We start from the raw sequence: 21920 nt of genomic DNA on the forward strand, positions 1-21920 counted from the left end.
TTTCCTTCCAAGGGATTACTCACTCAAAGCTTCATCAGTGCTTGAAGTGCTGTGTGCGTACAGTTATGTAATAGTAAAATATTACAACTATTTTCACAATGAAAACACATTCACTCCTAAGAGTAGACAGTTGCTCTTCCATTACTAATGAACTTCATAGTGTTATCTTGCCATCACTGAAATGATAAAGTCTATTTTAATTATTGGGATTTTTTTAATACAGTAATAGTTGAACAGTTTAAAAGCTTACTACCATGGAAGATGTCTTGAGGAACATGCCATTATAATATTATCTGCACTGTACTTCCAGCCAGCTAGAGGTATCCTGAAGTTGTCATTAGCTGTTCCATGGTTCGCCCTCTTCTCTCAACACAAATCTCATGATGCTGCTGACAGTGACAGAATCAGTTGCAGGCATGCTCTCTACATTTGGTCATTAGCCTAGCCATCCATAGGGGTTAATCCAGCTTTAGCTTAGTCCCTTTCAGAATTGCCTGCACAGAGTATTGTCAACCCTTCTCCTTCTACTACCATATTTATTTATTATTTTTGGGGTGCAGATGGGCTTTTATTGTAAATTGCTTCTGAGGAATCAATGGGATTTATTGCCTCTGCCACCTCACGCGTGATATGTTGGCTGTTATGATACAGTATATTGCTTTTTAATAAGCTCAGCCTCCAATGTCTTACTTTCCTTGGTGATGGGAGCAAAATGCTTTGCTGGTGTCTCCACATCCTTTCACTGGAAGGGAGGTGGGGAAGAGGGGGCATTTGCACCAGGAAACTGAGGATTGGTTAACCCTTTTATTTCTGGAGGTGCTGTGTATAGGCCCAAGGCCAGGAGGCGGGGCTGGGTGTGATGAATGATGGCAAGTTGGCCATGCCCACCCAGTCACATGACCATCCAGCCACACCTACCCAGCCTGACATTAGATACTAGAAATGAACACTCAGCTCAAATTTTATTCAGCCTGCTAGCCTATGTTAGTGTAATAAAGTACAATGGTTACTAAGGAATATATACCTTTAACCTTCTTGGTATGGAAATAAAATAGCAGCAAAAAAAAAAAAAAACAGCAGAAGAGAACCACAGAAAATGAAACATCTGAGTAGGGTGGTTAGTGGGGGCTAACCTATCAGCAAAACAACAGGACCAAAGCTACTTCCTGGGTAATAATTTATTGCGAATTATCATTCAAAGCAAGTTAGAGCTATGATGACAAAAGGCCTCTGGCACTAGGATTTGCCAGCCCAGGAAGAGCCCGTGGTTCTTGCTTGGAAGGAGGTGGAGACATGCCCCCTTCCTTCTTGGGATGTTCAGAAGTAGAAAAAGTTATGGGGAGAGAATGACGTTCTTCAGTGGCTACAAGGGCAGTGTCATTAGCAGAAGCTGAAGCTTCTTCTTGAACTTTGGTCTCTTCATCAACTGTAGCAGAAGCAGGAGCTTCTTCTTGTACTTTGGTCTGACCATCAACTTTAATGGCGGAACGGCATTTCTGCCAGTGATGGCGAAAACAATAGCAACCGCTGCAAGAGAAGGACAGAGAAACGTTTAACTAGAAACATGTGAACCCTAAAAGACATCCACACCATTGTTTTGCCAAAATAACATTCTCTTTCCCATGAATTGTGTTTTTTTCAATTTTCTAGGAACCCACTGTATATAACCTTTTACAAAGCATGTGAGAAATATCATATACTGAAAAGCTGTTTTGTAATTGCTAACTTAAAAGAAGGTTTTAAGTAATAATACCTAAATTGTCTGATTAGATAATTTTAACTGGATCTTAATCCTTCTTTAGATGGATTAATTTAAACTGATTGCTCATAAATCTATCTGGCCTACCAACTTTTACAAGAATGAAATAAGATAGGAAATGAGAATACTCAAAACTTACATCACAATGAGACAGAGGCAACCAAGTGGAGGCACAACAAAGGCTATCATCACTACAGAAAATCGATGTGAAGGAGGAACTATATGAAGACAGATTATTTTTATTTTTTATTTTATTTATATATTTGTCAAGCAAGTATTAGATAACAGGTATAAGTATAAGCATGGTTATGAATACATGAAATGGATACAAATAAAAAAGAAACAATAGGACAGGGATGGTAGGCACGGTGGTGTGCTTATGCACACCCCCTACAGACCTGCTAGGTGAGGTCAATAGTAGACAGTCTAAGGTTAAAGTTTTTGGGGTTTGGGGAAGAAACCACAGAGTCAGGTAGAGTATTCCAGACATTGACCACTCTGTTGCTGAAATCGTATTTCCTGCAATCAAGTTTGGTGTGGTTTACCTTGAGTTTGTATCTATTGTGTGCTCTTGTATTGTTGTGGTTGAAGCTGAAGTATTCACTGATGGCTAGGACATTGCAATAGATAATTTTAAGGGATTCTCAGCACCCAAAGTCAAGCCGCTTATACAGTTATAGCATCTATCCCAATTATTATATATGGAAGGAAAACAGGAAGCTAGAATACATAAATATTGGGACCAAGCGCTAAAACTACATGTTCACCTGCTATTTTTTCATTTCCACTTACTACTATATAAACCTTCCCAAACCTAGTGTTCTTCCCATGTGTTAAGATTTGCAACTAGGACAATAAACTAAATGTTTGTATTTATTTACAAACAGAATTACAAAAAAAAAAAAAGAATCTTAGAAACTGTATTTTTCAGACACCTCCGTAACCATACCCACACACTTATGGAATATCTCACCACTTCCTTCAATTTATGTCATTGAAAGAACAACACTGGAAAGCCAAACAAGACATGTTAACTACACTTATGCTTTTAGTATGGCGCTCTTAACAAGTATAAGTAATGTTAGTAGGGCTATGGGGTTGCTTATGATTATGACTGAAACAAGAAGAAAAAAAAATGAATTCTTTTCCTGCTGTAGTCCTGAAAATTTCTTCTGAAGGTAGGATTTGTATTTTTTTAAAAAAAATAAAAAACTGACTGCCAATAATTGCTGCCAAAAATGGGACCCTAAGGAAATATCCAATCTAATACATACCTCTCATATTCATGCAGTCTGCTGATGTTCTGGCACCAGGGTGAGAGGTAAGCCAATTGTTGTCACATGAAATACAAAAGACTGTCCCATAGTGCAAGCTATAGCTCCCAATTGGACAGAGAACACAGCTGTCGGTGGTAGCCACACTGTATGTTCCAGGGGGGCAGAAAGCTGTCCAGAAAAATGGCAGATAAAGAGAAAAAAGAAAGGGTAAAGTGAAAAGAACAAATGTCATGTCCCCATTAACCTAATTTGTTGGGTGCAGATAAGATGAATTTCAATGTTGACCACATAAGGGCGGTCCCTATCAAAAGTATCTTTTTAAAAAATGTGAGCTCTTCTGAATATTTTTTTTATTAATTTATTAATTTGGAGGAATCATATGCAGTACAGGCTAATAAATAAGTAAGTCCCTATATTTGGACAGAATCTGCATGGGTTCCAATATACACCTGACAGAGCTACAGAAAACATTATATGAAAAAGACAAGACAAATGGATGGGAAGAGAATGGGTAAAAGACTTCCCACAGTATAGAGAGAAACAGAAGTTTATAGACCAAAGACAGTGTTGTCTGAAGACAGATGAGGCAGTAGCTTTTGGATCACCTGCTTAACTCACTACAGCAGTCGGGACAGTATGACTGTAGCTCCTGTGTCTGTCCATAACCTTCTTGGCACTTTCCATCTTCTAAGAAATTGAAAAAGGTGTTGACAAAAGAAACATGCGAACCATTTGATGTTTCCAGAGAAAAGTTTTTATTCGTATCCATAAATTCAGTCATGGCTTCCTTGGCCTGTAGAGCAATGGGTCAAGAAAAGAAAACTTTGGGAGCTCCAAAGTGAAATAGATAACCACTTTTCCTATGAGTGTGTGTGTACAATAAGTGAACAGGAAATTTAGGAGGTCAGCAATTGCTGTTAATGTCATGTATATTCCATTAAAATGAGTAGGCAAAACTTAGTTAATCGTATACTAAATGTCTTATGGATAAAAGCATGCATCAACTTCTTCAATAGGCTTGTTGTTTGATGTACTTGATTCCCACCCCACGGTAAATAGCCCCACCATCATAGATCAATTAAGTATTAACTATTAGTTTGAGAATGCAAAATGCATATTCACAGATTCTGATTAGGTGTAAGTGTAGTGACAAGAGCAGAATAATAAAGCCATGCAACCTGTTGACCTTTGCCAGATGTGCTTGATCCAAGTACATGAAACTTCTTGTTGCCTTTTGAAAGACAAGCTTCCTAGCAGGCATTTGGTGAAAATGTAACTAGCTCCAAAAGTCATTTCCTAGTGGGACAAATTACAAACCTCCTGTAGATTTTTCTGGACTGCTGAGTGGTAACATTCCAATGGCATGGAATCAGTCTGAGGGTAGCAGGATTTATCCCAGTCCTTTCCAAATGGAGTTACTGGAAAACAAAAATACATACTGTTCTTGTGATCTGTTCTAACCACTATATTCTTTTTTTTACACCACACACAGAATCCAAACACCCTGAAATACTGCAAAATAATAATACACAAAACATTTTCATCACAATCTTTTTTTGGACAATGTTCTAGGCTCTTTGGAGAAGTGCTTTGTAAAATCCATTGACAGTATACTACACGCTTTCCCCCAGTTTGCATGCAGCATGAAAACTACAGTGGCTAAACTTTAGACAGTTGTCTACTTCATAATATATTTATATAATAGTCCTTGCCCTCAATTGAGAGCTTTTCTTTATCCAAAATTTATTATGAGCGATAGATAGTGATTTCAGGGAAACTTTACCTCTGAAAATTTGAAAGCCAAACTTAAAATAGAAAAATATTCTTTTCTCCATGAATCTTTCCCAGGCTAAACTTCACTTTCTCCCCAAAGTACAACCGAAATCTATCTTTCTGATTTTGTCTGGGAGCCTCCAAACCATATTCTTTTTTGGCTCTGACCTTTTAGCTCTACTTGGAGGTTGAACTCATCCAAAGGCTGCTCCACAGTAGGAAAGCAAGTGGTGCTCCCAGAAAGGAGCTCACAATGTAGGTGGGACACCAATTGACTCAGCTGTTTGTGTAGACTCCTCACAAACTCACGTGTTAGTGACTTATCACATGAGTTGCTCTGAAAAATCAGGAGGACCTGTAATTCTCCACGTATGTGATACCCTGAGAAAAGGAACACAATGAAATTTAATTTCCACTATAAGGATAGTGAAGGCGCCACATCGTAGCAATCAGGAAGAAAAGATCAGATTCCAAATTCTGGGAACAATAATGAATTATTAGAAAATTGAAAAGGTATGTTGGCATGCGACTAGAGGATCCAGTCACGGGAAAGCTGGTTTCTTCATACTTGTTTCTGAAAAACATTTTCTTCCACAATCTCTCCACATAATCAAATAAATCAAATCAAATGTTGTTCCCTTATCAAGCATCCATAGCATTGGTTTCCTATTGTTTAGCCATCCTTCATAACAGCAGGGATATACTCACCCACCACCGTATGAGAGAAACTTATAGTATGGAGCTGGTCTTCCTCTGTGAAAGAGATGGAACAGGTATAGCGCCCACTCTCCTCAGCACGAAATTCATGTAAAATCAGGGAGGCACCAGAATGGAGAGTTAGGTTTTCTGGAAAGCAGACAATTAAGTCATATCATTCGAGAATGGCAACTTTATCTTAGTCAATTAAACAAAGCACCTGCACTGAACTAGAAATTTTACTTATTCATTTGTTATGGCTGCTCAAATCACATACAGTAACCCCTGACAGCTTACAATGGTAAAATTTCATAATGTAGGAACTCATAACCCACTTCCAAACCATTTAACATTTCTTTTGGAAAGGAATCTTCTCTGATTGCCCAGTTCAAGAAACCTTGGAACCTATGACTATCCCACATAAAATCAGTTATTAACCTTACTTTTTCATATCATGCCTTTACTAAAAATGTACTTCAAATTTTAAAATAAAATATATCATTAATCATATAATTAAATTACATGCTTGGAAATATTAGGTTTTCTCATGACCTACTCCAATTATTATTTTCCAGTCAAGGGCCTTAAAGATATAAAAATGTATGTGTCTCAATTAAATAGAAAAAAATAGCTATGTCAATGCATTGTTACACTCAGTAATGTCATTTAAAGCAGTTGTTCCAATATTTTCTGCTTTATAAAATAGATACTAGAAAAATGAGCCTAATCTATTGAATTGCCTAGATAAATATAGAGAAATTATTATTAAAATTAGAATTCTGATCAGCTTGGTTTTTTACCTGGGAAGTTGAAAAGCACTTGCAGATTTGTCTTAGGGGACTAAAATTGTATGTTTGTACTTGGATAAGAGTCAAATAATTAGGACTATCTGAACTACAAAAATCTGGAGGACCACTAAATGACAGCAGAGTTAGAATTTTCTGCATCTCTTAGTGCCATCACTGCTAAACAAGTAATTCCCTCAACCCTGTTCAACTATTACAAAGTCTGCACTACTGTTTCTGTTAATCTTGTCATCATTCGTTACCACCCATCCACTCCCACTTGTGACTATATGACTGTAACTTTGTCGCTTGTATACTTACGATTTATATTGACTGTTTCCTAGTATGATTGATTGTTTATTGTACCCTCTGACTATCATTACGTGTCGTACCTTATGATTCTCCACTCCTGACGAATGTATCTTTTCTTTTATATATACTGAGAGTATTTACACCAATACAATTCCTTGTTGTCCAATCACACTTGGCCAATAAAGTATTCTGTTCTGTTCTGTTCTATTTTGTATAATGTTTTTGTAGCCCACATATAAATCTACCTGCCTCACTGTCTCAATCCTTCTTACCTTAGAGTCAACCAATACTGGTCTGCAATCAGTAGCATCTGGGAGGGCAGCCCATTAGTAAGCCATCAGTGTAACTACAGGACTACCATCACTGCCAATTCTTAAGATTTGGATCCAGGAGGAAAAATTGGCTTGACAAGTTAAATTTCTTTCTCTAAACTGTATTTCCATCTCTCTCTGTGTGCACATTCTGACACACATAACTATTAGCAAATCAAAGATTATACACTTGTGCTTTTGCCTAAGGAAGAAGTAAGCTATGTGCCCTCCAGGTATTTAAAGTTATATATTTATACAAGCAACACATTAACAACACTTTGAAAGGAATATCATGAAGAATACAATGTAATACAATAAATGATTTCAGAGATATTTGCAGTTGTACATTTGTAATATTTTGCAAAGATACAACATTTTAAACATCTATATTCCATATTTCTGCTTAGAAAAAAGAGGCATATAGAGGAAGATGATCCGTTGGGAATTACTTTATTAATATAACTAAACATTTGAAGCCAATTGTAAAAATAGCAAATTTTAAATAATCTTTTAAAATCCTTTCTTGTATTTAGTTTTTCAGCCAATGTTATAATCCACACTTTTAAAATGTACTGATGCAAATTTAAAAAGCATATGTGAGACCAAGTTATACAATACAAGTGAACAGCCTGGTACCTGATCCACCTACTATCAGAATAAGAGACAGACAGAAACCATCACTTCCATCCAAAGAGAATAGCTTCTGATGCATTATATTACAAGTATATTTGAACTTTGAATGCACCATAAATAAGGTTCTCATTTAATACAATTGTAGGAATTATTTCATAACTATTACAGTAAATCTACTTATCTGAATTTATCATTGAATGTTTATTTATTTGTTTTCTTGTAGAAAGCTGATAGTGAACTCATATCTTTTGTTACAATAAATTGGCAGTAAATTATTATGTTGCACGTTTTACAAAAAATAAAACTAGAAATAATACTAAAGGTTGTTGTGCAATATTTCCATCTCCTTAAAAACCTTTGTCCAGATTGAGTAACTAAGTGGGTATTACTCAGAAATAATATTATGTTAGAAACCAACTACAAACAAAAAGCCAATTTAATAATATAGTTTTCAGGTTGTGTAATGCCATTTGTAATTTGTATTTAGAGTCAATTTTTAATAACTTGTTAAACTGGAACAGGAAATAATTTTATATTCTAATTTAATTTAGCAAGTTCAAATCATTTAACAGTCTTAAAAAAGAATCCTCCAGACATTCTGAAGTCCAAAAGTCTTCTATTTTAAGAGCTGCACACCAAAACATCTGAAGGACACCAACTTATCTACCGCTGCTCTTAGGTTTAGCTACATGCAAGGCACTCTCAGATCCACCAGTTTCAGCTTGGCGCCTTGCTGGCATTCTGCCATCAATCAGGGAAGGGACAGAGAAACAAATGGGCAATAAAGTTGTATAACTTATTTTTATTTTATTTATTTTATTTTATTTATTTGTCAATTGTTTACGAGATAATAAGTAAAAGTGTATACACAATTATGAATACATGAAATGAGTACATATAAGAAAAACGAAAGAAAAATAAAAGAAACAATAGGACAGGGACGGTAGGCACGTTGGTGCGCTTATGCACGCCCCTTACAGACCTCTTAGGAAAGGGGTGAGGTCAATAGTAGACAGTCTAAGGTTAAAGTTTTTGGGGTTTGGGGAAGAAACTACAGAGTCGGGTAGAGTATTCCAGACCACTCTGTTGCTGAAGTCGTATTTCCTGCAATCAAGCTTGGTGCGGTTAACCTTGAGTTTGTATCTGTTGTGTGCTCTTGTGTTGTTATGGTTGAAGCTGAAGTATTCATTGACAGGTAGGACATTGCAATGTATGATTTTATATACCATGCTTAAATCAGACTGAAGACGGCGTAATTCAAGGTTTTCTAGTTCTAGAATTTCAAGTCTCGTGGCATAAGGTATTCTACAACAAGTAGAGGAGTGGAGAACTCTTCTTGTGAAATATTTCTGGACTTTCTCAATTGTGCTAATATCAGATACGTAATGTGGGTTCCAGACTGATGAGCTGTATTCGAGTATTGGTCTAGCAAATGTTTTGTATGCTCTAGTTAGTAGTGTGATATTACCAGAGAAAAGCTACGTAAGATTAGGTTAACAACTCTTAATGCTTTTTTGGCTATGTAGTTGCAGTGGGCACTAGCACTTAGATCATTAGAGGTGAGTATTCCAAGGTCCTTTACAGAGCTTGGATCATCAACAAGATCTTGACTATTCAGCTTGTATTTTATTTTCGGATTTTTTTGCCAATATGTAAGACAGAGCATTTATTTGTTGAGATTTGAAGTTGCCATTTGTTTGACCATTCTGATACACAGTCAAGATCTTTTTGAAGGGTAGCAGTATTGTCTGTGGTATTGAACAGCTTTACATCATCAGCGAAAAACGCAGTTGCTCTTAATAGGATCACAGAGGTCATTTATGTAGAGTATGAAGAGAGTTGGTCCTAGAACACTGCCTTGGGGACACCACTATTGACAGGTACAGAATTTGATAGGACACTCCCAATTTTGACCATTTGTTGTCTGTTTGACAGGAATGCTTCTATCCAGTTATGCAGTTGTCCAGAGATACCATAGGATTTTATTTTTAGTAGTAGTTTGTCATGTACCACTGAATCAAAGGCTTTACAGAAGTCTATGTAGATTGCATCTATTGTTTTGCCCTGATCAAGTTGTGTAGTCCATATGTTTTTGCAGTGTAAGAGTTGCAGATTACAGGATAGTTTTTTTCTGAAACCAAATTGTTTATTGGAGAGTAGGTTGTTTGTCTCTAAGTGGAGGATGATGGATTGGTTAATAATTGATTCCATGACTTTACAGGTGACGCAGCATAAGGAGATTGGCTGTAATTTTCAACTAGGCAAGGGTCTCCCTTTTTGAAGATGGGGATGACTGTGGCTTGTGACCATAGGTTAGGCAAGGAACTGGTCCTGAAAGATTTTTCAAAGATTACGCTTAGAGGTTTGGCTATGGCAGTGGATAACTTTTTTAAGAAATAGGCACATATTCCATCCGGTCCAATAGATAGGGATGGTTTTAGATTGCGTAGTGCTTTTTCAACATTGTCTTCTGTAAAATCGATATGTATTAGATCACTGTAGTTATCTGTGGTTCGGCTAGGAAATGCTGGGCATGATCCATTGCTGTTTACAAATACTGAGCCAAAAATGTGTTAAAGATGTTGGCTTTAATGGTGTCGTCGTTGCAGTCTTTACCATTAGGTCCTATCAGGGTGGGATAGACCTTGAATCTTTTAGTTTGTTGTTTACAAAATTGTAAAAAGCATTGGTGGAATTGGTGCTTAGAAGGTTTTCCTCTTGTTTAATGTGATAATTAGTGCATTCGGTCTTTATTTGGTGGCATAAATTTTTGTATCGGCTTTTGAAATTGGCAACGTGACCAGATTTGTTTTTCCGCCAGAGTGATCTCTTTTTGGATTGAAGTTTCCTTATTGTTATGGGCAATCTGTTTTTTTGTTTTGTTTTGGGAGTAGTTGTTGGTACATATAGTTTGATGACTCTTTTGACTTCAAGTAAAAATATGTTGTAATGGTCTTCAACAGTATTGCATCCAGTGAATAGAGATTGCCAATCAAGGGATGAGAGATCGTTGTTTATAAGATCATAGTTGCCTTTTTGAAATTATAATTGCGGATCACATCATTGTGGTGGTTTTTGTGTGAACGTATGTTGAGACATTGATGGGAAACTAGGAGGGGGATTGACAGCTGAAGAACAGAGTGTTTTGAAATCCAGTTTGTGAAGGCGTGATGGCATCTTCAAGGTAGTTTACCATGAGAGTGAAATTTTACCAGCCCAAACAACTTCAGCATTTCCCAAAACATCTCAGCGATGCCAGATTGGCTACACACAGACAGACCATGGGGGGCTAAGAGGAACCAAGGGGTTAGTCCTGTATTGGTGCACAGGAACTTTAGATTCTGCTTGGCTCCACTTCAATCAGCATCTCTTAGTAAGTGCCTTTTCACTTCAAGCAAATGGAGTTGAGAGTTTTACTTCCCTAGGAGATCAGACTGGGGCAGGTCTGACAGGCACTTGGAATTTATTCCTACTATAAAATATTTATAAAGTATTTGAATTCAGCTCTCCAAAAATCTGAGGGCAGAGTGATCTAAAGAAGCTTTGAAAGCCAGAACATATTCATATATACCTCCACAAGAAAACCCTGAGTAACAAAGCCTAACCTCCATTTTCCAGGTTCCAGTTGTAGGTAGGATTCATACCAATCACAACATCTGTTTTCTCAGGCTTGCATGGTAGAGTGAATTCCTTGGCACCAATGTGGACAAAAGTGAGTTCTGAAAGAAATGAAAGTGAGGTACAGTCCTAAGAGAGTAGGGATGAAAGGTTCTTCAGCTGTATAGTTCTAAATAATATGTATATTTATGACTAGATCAGTTGGACAGAACATGATGCTATCCAGGGGTTAGATGCAGAAAAAGCTAAATACCCCATCTATTGTTAGAGATCTCAAAGGTGAAGTTCAACTTTATTAATTTTTACCTGTCTCTTTCTCTTCCAATGAGTGCTTGCCCTGAGAAGAGTTTCATTATCAGTCAAAACCTCAGCAAGCTGCTGTTGCAAACTATTTTTCTTTCAATGTTTATGATCCAGAAAGCTGCCTTTTCAGTATAATGTGGACTGAAACTCCAGAAGAGTTAGTAGTGTGATATTACCAGAGAAAAAGCTACGTAAGATTAGGTTAACAACTCTTAATGCTTTTTTGGCTATGTAGTTGCAGTGGGCACTAGCACTTAGATCATTAGAGGTGAGTATAGCAGTATTGTCTGTGGTATTGAACAGCTTTACATCATCAGCGAAAAAAACGCAGTTGCTCTTAATAGGATCACAGAGGTCATTTATGTAGAGTATGAAGAGAGTTGGTCCTAGAACACTGCCTTGGGGGACACCACTATTGACAGGTACAGAATTTGATAGGACACTCCCAATTTTGACCATTTGTTGTCTGTTTGACAGGAATGCTTCTATCCAGTTATGCAGTTGTCCAGAGATACCATAGGATTTTATTTTTAGTAGTAGTTTGTCATGTACCACTGAATCAAAGGCTTTACAGAAGTCTATGTAGATTGCATCTATTGTTTTGCCCTGATCAAGTTGTGTAGTCCATATGTTTTTGCAGTGTAAGAGTTGCAGGACCAGATTTGTTTTTCCGCCAGAGTGATCTCTTTTTGGATTGAAGTTTCCTTAATGGTCTTCAACAGTATTGCATCCAGTGAATAGAGATTGCCAATCAAGGGATGAGAGATCGTTGTTTATAAGATCATAGTTGCCTTTTTTGAAATTATAATTGCGGATCACATCATTGTGGTGGTTTTTGTGTGAACGTATGTTGAGACATTGATGGGAAACTAGGAGGTGGGGATTGACAGTTGAAGAACAGAGTGTTTTGAAATCCAGTTTGTGAAAGCGTGATGGCATCTTCAAGGCAGTTTACCATGAGAGTGAAATTTTACCAGCCCAAACAACTTCAGCATTTCCCAAAACATCTCAGCGATGCTAGATTGGCTACACACAGACAGACCATGGGGGGAGGGCTAAGAGGAACCAAGGGGTTAGTCCTGAATTGGTGCACAGGAACTTTAGATTCTGCTTGGCTCCACTTCAATCAGCATCTCTTAGTAAAAGTGCCTTTTCACTTCAAGCAAATGGAGTTCAGAGTTTTACTTCCCTAGGAGATCAGACTGGGGCAGGTCTGACAGGCACTTGGAATTTATTCCTACTATAAAATATTTATAAAGTATTTGAATTCAGCTCTCCAAAAATCTGAGGCAGAGTGATCTAAAGAAGCTTTGAAAGCCAGAACATATTCATATATACCTCCACAAGAAAACCCTGAGCAACAAAGCCTAACCTCCATTTTCCAGGTTCCAGTTGTAGGTAGGATTCATACCAATCACAACATCTGTTTTCTCAGGCTTGCATGGTAGAGTGAATTCCTTGGCGCCAATGTGGACAAAAGTGAGTTCTGAAAGAAATGAAAGTGAGGTACAGTCCTAAGAGAGTACGATGAAAGGGTCTTCAGCTGTATAGTTCTAAATAATATGTATATTTATGACTAGATCAGTTGGACAGAACATGATGCTATGATGAGACATCTAAGACTTTAATATCCAGGGGTTAGACATGTGAAAAAGCTAAATACCCCCATCTATTGTTAGAGATCTCAAAGTCTTCCTGGAAAGGTGAAGTTCAACTTTATTAATTTTTACCTGTCTCTTTCTCTTCAATAGGTGCTTGCCCTGAAGACGTTTCATTATCAGACTTGTCCAAATCATGAAAGAGTGCACAGCCTGAAAAACAAGGTAAAACCTCAGCAAGCTGCTGTGGAAATTATTTTACGTGCAAACTATTTTTCTTTCAATGTTTACAAAGCTGCCTTTTCCAGTATAATGGTCCACTGAAACTCCAGAAAGCTAGCTCCTATCTAGCAACAAAGAGTAAGGTAAAAGTAAAGGAGAACATAGTATTAGATCTTTGGATCATAACCTGATTTTATAAGGAATTCTCACTCACAGTTTCATAACAACCTATATATTCATTACAGTTGGCCTTGTTTTAATACAGAGCCTCAAATCAGGATTCACGGCTAGTTGAACTCACCACAACTTCCTCATAATCAGGTGGCCAAATCACAATCAGTGCACTTACTGTACTGCTTCCACTACTGCCTTCCTGCATTCCTCAATCCATTGTTTGCTATTAGTTTCAGTGGCTTACTGAAACTAATAGCAATATGTACTGTAAGTAGCAACATGTGTATTAAGAAAACTGAGACTAATGAACAGATCTGAAATATAGTTACTGAGTTCACAGGTGTTGTCAAGTATAACTGTGACCTCATATAACCAACCTTTTATTCCCCCTCCCCCATGTAAATCAGAGTATCTAAAGTGGGATTTCTTTGGATTATGAGTCTATCCATCTCAAGTTATTAATATTCAAAGATAACTTTATAAGCATTTTCTTGACTAGGAAGTTTGTGCTTATAATATTCACTATTATGGCATAGGGAACCTAAAGTAAATCAACAAATAATATTTAGTTTGGGCGATATTTTTGTACACAATTTAAGTGTCTTTTAAAGCAGAAGGGATGGTAACACAACTATAATCATTATTTGCCAAGAAATATGAACTCCCATGCTCTTAAAATTGAAAATATCGAGATGGGTATTTGTATAACTGGGTAGCTGTCAAATTTCTAAATGTTCACTAAATGGACTACAAATATATTGTCCTTATTCAAAGTATGTATGTGTGTTATGTCTTAGAGACTTGCTCAAAACATGGCTGGCTGAATATTTACTTCAGTAAACAATTAGCATTTTCCTATTAGCATCTACCTCCTGTTTATTCTTCTCACCTCCCACCTGTCTCTTTCCATTTGCCCTTCCCTTCACTTGATGGGCTTTAAGCTGCTAAATAAAATGAATCATTTACATCTGACTTCCCCCAAACTTAAGTTTTTCATGAAATAATACAGCCATTTTGCCTGCGAGCCAAGATGAGCATTGGGCTATTATTTCATCTGTTAATGGCCAAGTCAAATTGTTTTTTTAATGTCCCCAACAAACAGAATAAATTACTGATAAATATTGCTCATCAGTATGAAGGTGCCATTATGGGGAAAGCTGGACTTTCAATCTTTTGCCTAGAGCTACCTCATCTTTATGACACAATAGCCCTACATAGTTGCATGTATCAAAGTCTTGTCCTATTCAAGGCGTTCTACATCCCACAGACGGAATCCCAGCCTCCAAGCAATGGGAACCAGAATAACAGAAATAACAGAGTTGGAAGGAACCTTGTGGGTTATCTAGTCCAACCCCCACCTAAGCAGGAGACCCTACACCATTTCTGACAGATGGCAGTCCAGTATCTTCTTGAAAACTTCCAATGGTTGAAGCTCCCACCCTTCTAGGACCGGCCACCTCACTGCAATCTATCTCCATACCAGGCCTCTCCCAAAGAAAGAGGATTATGGCACCCAAAGCAACTCCAACCCCTCGACCTGACATGGACATGTAGCCAGACTCGAGGACAATTTGCTCCGCGACGGAGGGCGTTCCCACTCTATCACCATGGTAACGAGAAGGGAGGAAAGGCATTGGTACGCAAGCCTTCTGTGACTCCCCGACCGCTTACCGGCCCCGCCCCTCCTTTGGAAGCGTCGGCTACGTCACCAGCCCCCTCTCCTCCTTCCGGTCGCCGGTGGTTGCGTAAGCTGCCTACGTCATCAGAAAGCGAGTCTTGGAAATCGTACCTTGGCGAGGTGTTTGTGTTACGAAATGCGGTCTTGAGCCCCGCGGGCTGCGAAACTTTGTGGGCGGGAGGAGTAAGGAAGGGGGCGGCGAAATTCGTTGCGCGGGAACGCGAAGGCGCTCCTCTCCCCCCCGCCCCCGCCGGCTTTTTCTTAGTTTGGCGCCTGGGCTTTTCTGGGTGGAGAGCTATGAAGCCCCCGTCGAGGCTGCGATCGGCGCCCGCTCGCTTCCGCCTGGACCCCGCAGTCCGGGTTTGGACGGATCGAGAAAAGCGACGTCTTCTCCAGGCTTTGAGAGCTCAAGCCCAGACTCCGGGCCCGCTGCGGCCGGAACAGCTGAAGAAATATTTGCCTTCCAGAAATGAGGATGAGGTGGGTTTATAGGCGCAGTCTGTGGGTTGGGGTGACTTAAAAGGCTTCGGTAGGATCCTCCTAACACGAAAGACAGGAATATCTGAAGAATTTGTGCTAGAATGTATACTATGTGCTATATACAGGTAATTACTTCCTGTTACGGGTTGAAACTGTTTTGAGTTATCCTAGTCACTGTTTAATCTGGACATTATCTTTCATTTTAACATGGCCCATTTTGAATTTCAGCTGCCCAAATACGAGATAAATAATAGCAGTGATCTAGCCTGAAGATGGGAACTTAATATATTTCTAATTGTGAAGTGGGTTTGAAAGTGGCAGGCGAGTGCCTTTGAGTGATGCAGACAGGACATTTAAAGATGAAATGGAAGTGTCCCAAGCTTTTGAAAACAAAGAGAAGAGAGAAGAAATAACTACAAACCCTTGTCTCTGTGATAAAGAATGTGGAACATACACTAAGAGTCTATCTTGCATATATGTGGCCTGCTGAATGTATAGCTTTTGAATGGTAAAACATAACTCTTGAATTGTAAAAGAAGCCTAAATGTCAAACAGCAATACTTTCTTATGTCTAAAGAAATGGCACGGCTGTGAATAAGTTTTCCCATGTTTAAGAATTCATCGTCAAGCCAAATTTAAATCAAAGCAGAACTATCTGTTAATAGAAAAATGTTTGCCTTCCTATTAGTGTGTATTTTTATTACATTTCCATCCAGCCTTTCTATCAAAGAAGTCAAATAGCATACATGGAGTCTCCCCATATTTTAATCCTCAGAATTACAATTCTGAGATATGACTTTGGACTAATTATTTCTCAGGTCCAAAATATCCATGAAATGGGTTCCATGAGGTAAAAAAGGCAAAAAAAAGAGAATAGAATGAATAGAATAGAATTCTTTATTGGCCAAGTGTGAATTTGTCTTGGTGCAAATGCTCTCAGTGTACATAAAAGAAAAGATACTTGAATACAACCAGCTTTCTATTAGTAAAATTTTGTCTCTTAATAAGGTGTTCCAGTTTGTTTAACTAGCAGGTTTCATAGCCTGAAACAGATCAGATTCTCCTGAGTGTTATACTTAGCAATAGACTTATAGACTGAGTCAGCATATTGCCCCCAACAATCTGGGTCCTCATTTTATTGACTTCGAAAGGATGGAAGGCTGAGTCAACCTTGAGCCAGTCATGATTGAACTCCTGGCAGTGGACAGAGTTTGCCTGAAATACATTCTAAACCAGTGGCCCCCAACCTTTTTTGTGCCACGGCCCGGTATCAGCATCACAAAATGATCCGCGGCCCGGTACCGGCATCAGCACGCATGACAAGGCAAGGTGAGCCGAGCAACCGGCCAGCCAGCCGTCCCCCGCTTCTCCCCGCCACCTTCAACTCCTTCTTTGTCGATGGGCTTCGCTTCAGGACGGTCGCTCGGCTCGCCTTGCCTTGGGTGCTGAAAGAATCCTCGCGCCTTAGTTTCGTTCGAAGCCCCCCCCCTTCGATGAAACTAAGGCGCGAGGATTCCTTCAGGACCCAAACGCCGCTTTCCAACCAGAAAAGCTCACCCGGAAGTACTTTCTCATCAAACAAGATGGCGGCGCCCAGCAAACCGGCGGCCCAGTAGGAAATGTTCCACGGACCGGTACCGGTCCGTGGCCCGGTGGTTGGGGACCCCTGTTCTAAACAGTATGCCATCATAGCTGTTAAGATTCACTTAGTGTTTGTGGCTAAAGAATTTTCATTAATTAGTGACTCTAGTTCTCCATTTTTGAAAATGTAAAGTTCAGTAGGTGTCTCAATTTGTTCGTGCAATCAGCAAAACTTACAGTGGCGGGCTTTCATGAAGTGGGTTGGATATAACTATTCCTATGACTGACAAAGCACAACGTCACAGAAAACAAAATGATTCTGCTTTGATTGTAATATTTCTCTTTTGCACCGGAATAAACTGCATTTTTTTCTGTAAATAACCATTTTCAATGCTGGTTTAAGAATAGAATATGCCTTCTTCTAAACATTCATGTGTGATATTTTGCAGATCTTAGCATTTGTAGACCTCCTGAAAGAACGTGTGGCAAGGGAAGCAGTCAAGGCACGGTATCGATATCGCCAATGCAAAGAGAAGAATGCCCCAGTTCCAGCACCTATAGAGGTCTGAAATTGTTAAAAGTATGGCTTCAGAAATAAGACAAGTAGGTTAAAAGATACTCATTTATTGTGTCATACTCTCTATTCCAGGTATGGATTCATTTAGCTAAGAAGTTAACAGGTTGCCTTGAGGATGCAGTAACAGCTGCTTTTTCCCAGGTAATAGTGATATCCTCTCTATGACATGATCTTATTAAGATAAATATTTCTATGAATATAATAATTTCAGAGATTTTAAGGTTTGAATATGCAAATGTTCTCTTGAAAAAACCATCTGTACCATTGCTAACTACAGCTCTTCAATCCTTTAATTTTCATCTTTCCAAGCAGAGATGCAGTAGTTGAAAATATACTCTGTAGAGAATTTCTGTTTTCTGGCACTTGAGTTACTGGATATTTTTTCTTCTGATTACCTTAATTAGGTTTTAACAATTGCATCTGCAGAACCACTCTCCTTGCTTCACTCTGTGCCACCAAAGCCTGTAGAAGTAAATGCTGCTCAATGCATGACCCCAGCTGTTCCTAGCAAGAATATGAAATCCAATACAGAATCTGAGGAAGCAACTATATCATCAAATATAGAACTGTTGACCTCTGCAGAAAATGGTGAATTACATGTGGACTTTGAAAAAATATACAAGTATCTTTCAGTGATCTCACGGGGATCTAAAGCACCAGAACTACCACCTGGTGGTAAGTCAGGATTTAGACCAAGATGAAGAGATAAGATGTACTATTCTTGCATCTGGAGTTATATCTATTTTTTGTCTGGGTGGCAGTAATTGTTTTATTTACGCTATCTTTAAATCTTAGTTGCTCTTATATCTACTTTTTAATATCGTGTTGTTCTTTATTATAAATTTCATTTTCGTAAACTGTTCTGGGTTCTTATTGAAGGGAAGACTCTTGTATAGAAGCTGCAGGGAATGAAAAAGCCTTAGAACTGGAAAGAAAATCTTGAACTGTCTCCAAGATTTTCAGTACGTTTGAAAGCTTACTTACCAATAAAGGAGAATATTTGTAGCTCAGGGTTGAAATCAGGGATCTTGATGCTCTCTGAGCTTGGTAGTTTTTATCTAGACATTTCATTACCCAAACTGCGTAACATCATCATTTGTCAGAAATGGTGGAGGGTCTCCCACTTGGGCAGGGGGATGGACTAGATGACCTACAAGGTCTCTTCCAACTCTGGTTATCTGTTATTAGCATTTGCCCTGTTGGTGTTAATGGGAATGGTCTTGGAGGTTCTGCTGTTCCCAGTGGCATTTGGTTGGACTGTTTACTGATACCTTGTTTGGCAGTTCTTGATTAGGGCAGTAGAACCTCCAAGACAACATCCATTAACATTGACAAGGGAAATATTAGCACTGGTGATGTCACCTAATTTGGGTAATGAATTACCTGAAGAAAAACTAACAAGCTGGGAGCACCAAGGATCCCTGAAAGCTTATTTGTTCCAAGTGTGACTCTGGTGAGAGATACTTTATATTTTTAATTGCAATATTGATATGTGAAAGCTATAAAAATGAGTAGCATTTATAGTGAAGGAAGCAAGAATATGGCAGTTGGATAAGCATTTGAGATTTGGTGGTGTTGTTGGTGTGAATTAAACACATATATTAACTTACAAACTCAATAAACTAGTTATTTTACTTTACAGTTGCAAAATTTTCACTATAGGAATCAGCAGAAATTTAAAATAAAGCAGTTCCCTAGTTTCCCAGTTGTAGAGATACAAAAAAAAATGGAAGTCCATAAAGGCTCCACCTACAATGCATTCTGCAGAAAAATTATCCATTATAAACTATAGTAAACAAAAGAGCAGTTATGAAACATGTAGTCTGTACTGCAATGTTTTAAAATAATTTCTCATCCAATATGCTAGGGCCAGCTCTGTGGGCCACCTACTTTTGTACTTTTAGGATGATAAATGAAGGAAAGGCTTGTTTAAAATTCCAGTTATTCCTCATGAGATCAAAATAAAACGTGCTTGTTTATTAGCAACGTTTATGGAACAATAATTGAGATTTTAGAGTAGGAAAAGTAGAGTAGTTTAGAGTAGTTTATGGAACAATGGTTGAGATTTTAGAGTAGGAAAAATTTTCAAATGCAAATTTCTCCATGTGAAAATAGGAATGAGAAGTGAGTTAAGAGAATTTTCTACATATATAATAGAGAAATTATAGCTGTTATTGTAATGACCAGTTTTCATTTAGCTTTTCATACAAAAAGCATGTTAGTAATTGCCATAAATTTCTTAAGACTTGGAGATAATTAAAATTCAAATAAGATGATGCAGGAAAGAGTGAACAGTGACAACTATTTTGCTAGACCTTTTGGGGAAGTATAGACTTGTGAAAATGTCAATTAGAAAATAAAATACAGCATGAAATAGCTCCCAATCACTAATTATGTTTTGCTTCCTGCAGAGTCAGCTGTTCTACTAGATCTGCTTTTGTCATTACCAGAAGAACTGAGTCATCTGGATTATAAGAAACTTAAGGGACATATGTATAAATGCTATATTGATTTAAGCGCACACTATAAGAATGAAAAAAATACAAGGAAAGCAAAGATCAGTCCTCTTGTAAACAATAGTGAAGATCTTCCTAAAACATTTTATAATGTACCATCAGTCGGAAATAGCTTTTCACAAGAAAAAGGGGATACTAGTTGTAGTGCTTCTTCTATAAGTGTGACAGCATCAACATCTTCCACAGATTGGAAGACACTGGGTATTTGCCCATTGAATTCATTTTGGTTTCCTTTGGATATTCTAGCACACAAAAAAGAGATTTTGGATTGAAGACTCTTATTTTATTACACATGTCATGAATGTTGTGTCTTGGTATCTGTAAGAGTGGAAAAACAACTGTCATATTTTGGCCAAGCATGGTCCCCTAATTTTGTTCAGTGTTTAGCATTGGACTTGTCAATATGTCTACTTTGTATTTTTAAATCAGTGATATATGTGACTGTTTAGAATTTTTCTTCCAAAAATCCTGAAGTTTACTGGTTATTACTGGGAAATCAGTCTCATCTTAGAAAGTTTGGGATTACATAATTAATGTTCTGACTATGCATCTTTGTTGTCAGGATATGGATTCTTCCAGAGGTGTCAAATGCAATCAGTGTTATTAAAGTGTTTCTGCAGTATAAGAGCTGAAATGTTTTTTTTACTGCTATGAAAAAGATTGCATGCTCCTTTATGTATAATTGGCCAAGTTCCTTTACTTCAAGCTCACTTTGAATAATTAACTTCTTTTAGCTGATGGTGAGGCAAAATTCCTGTTAAATTTCTGGTTTCTTATTTCATGCAATCACTTCATAAAAACAAGATAATTCCAAATTGAGTGAAAACTTCAAAATCTCATGTAACCTGATGTCTGCAGTATTGTCAACCTGCAGTAGCTTGATTGGTCTGCAGATCATAAATAGGGAATAATTAATGTAAGTGTAGCTCTGTAATACTTTCAATACAATATAAAAGTAATATTTTTATTTATTTACTTGTATCCCATCTTATTTTACAAATAAGGCACCAAACATACCAAATACTCCTTCCTCCTATTTTCCTCACTGCAACAACCCCGTAAGGTGGGTTGGGCTGAGAGACAATGATTGAGAGTGAAAGTCACCCAGCTGGCTTTCATGGTTCAGGTAAGACTAGAATTCACGATCTCCCACTTTCTAGCTTGGTGCCTTAACCACTAGACTATAGCATTATTTTCTTAAAATAGTTAACAGAAAATCTCATCTAGCATTGCTTGCTGTACATGTAGAAGAGAGTGCATTTTAACAAGTATAGGCAATGTTATTTAAGTAGCAAATTTAATTTTCCTTCAAAAGGTGTTTAGATTGTAAATTAGCAATAACACTTAGAGTTATATACCGCTTCACAGTGCTTTTACAGCCCTCTCTAAGCAGTTTACAGAGTCAGCATATTGCTCCCAACAGTCTGGGTTCTCATTTTACCGCCCTCAGAAGGATGGAAGGCTGAGTCAACCTTGAGCCGGTGGGACTTGAACTGATGAACTGCTGGCAATCAGCAGTCAGCAGAAGTAGCCTGCAGTACTGCACTCTCACCACTGTGTCACCACGGCTCTTGATTGAATTCGAATGAATTTTTTTCAAATTCTGCTAAGGGAACAAATTCTATTG

The 21920-nt window shown here is 38.0% G+C and overlaps 2 protein-coding genes and 1 long non-coding RNA gene across 7 annotated transcripts in view; 2 read left to right on the forward strand and 1 right to left on the reverse strand.

Moving 5' to 3' along the window:
* Positions 1 to 14786, forward strand: part of LOC148126123 (uncharacterized) — a 28775-nt gene extending 13989 nt beyond the window's left edge. Inside the window, exons 2-3 of the long non-coding RNA XR_015742846.1 lie at positions 13219 to 13290; positions 14729 to 14786. This is a non-coding gene — a long non-coding RNA (uncharacterized LOC148126123). The remainder of the gene's footprint in view (positions 1 to 13218; positions 13291 to 14728) is intronic.
* LOC113440712 (zona pellucida-binding protein 1-like) lies at positions 1161 to 15162 on the reverse strand. Of its 4 annotated transcripts, none has more exons than XM_087929744.1 (10): positions 15022 to 15162; positions 13198 to 13278; positions 11152 to 11265; positions 5518 to 5655; positions 4978 to 5190; positions 4354 to 4454; positions 3655 to 3829; positions 3034 to 3204; positions 1899 to 1977; positions 1161 to 1527 (listed from the first exon to the last, which is right to left on the reverse strand). In XM_087929744.1, exons 1-10 carry the CDS (start codon positions 15068 to 15070, stop codon positions 1212 to 1214), a joined length of 1437 nt encoding a protein of 478 aa, XP_087785870.1. In that variant the 5' UTR covers positions 15071 to 15162; the 3' UTR covers positions 1161 to 1211. The 4 variants fall into 4 exon arrangements, with proteins under 4 accessions (XP_087785870.1, XP_087785867.1, XP_087785868.1 ...); XM_087929741.1 differs by having other exon boundaries at positions 14942 to 15156; XM_087929742.1 differs by having other exon boundaries at positions 14999 to 15152.
* SNAPC2 (small nuclear RNA activating complex polypeptide 2) lies at positions 15137 to 21262 on the forward strand. Of its 2 annotated transcripts, none has more exons than XM_026707297.2 (5): positions 15137 to 15619; positions 17650 to 17763; positions 17850 to 17918; positions 18182 to 18452; positions 20189 to 21262. In XM_026707297.2, the coding sequence occupies exons 1-5, from the start codon at positions 15437 to 15439 to the stop codon at positions 20563 to 20565; spliced, it is 1014 nt and encodes a 337-aa protein (XP_026563082.2). In that variant the 5' UTR covers positions 15137 to 15436; the 3' UTR covers positions 20566 to 21262. The 2 variants fall into 2 exon arrangements, with proteins under 2 accessions (XP_026563082.2, XP_087785872.1); XM_087929746.1 differs by lacking the exon at positions 15137 to 15619 and adding an exon at positions 15621 to 15744.
* Positions 21263 to 21920: the final 658 nt, after the last annotated feature.

The sequence above is a fragment of the Pseudonaja textilis genome, chromosome 3, assembly GCF_049901715.1.
Source record: "Pseudonaja textilis isolate UNSWEBS1 chromosome 3, rPseTex1.2, whole genome shotgun sequence".
NCBI classification, from domain to species: domain Eukaryota; kingdom Metazoa; phylum Chordata; class Lepidosauria; order Squamata; family Elapidae; genus Pseudonaja; species Pseudonaja textilis.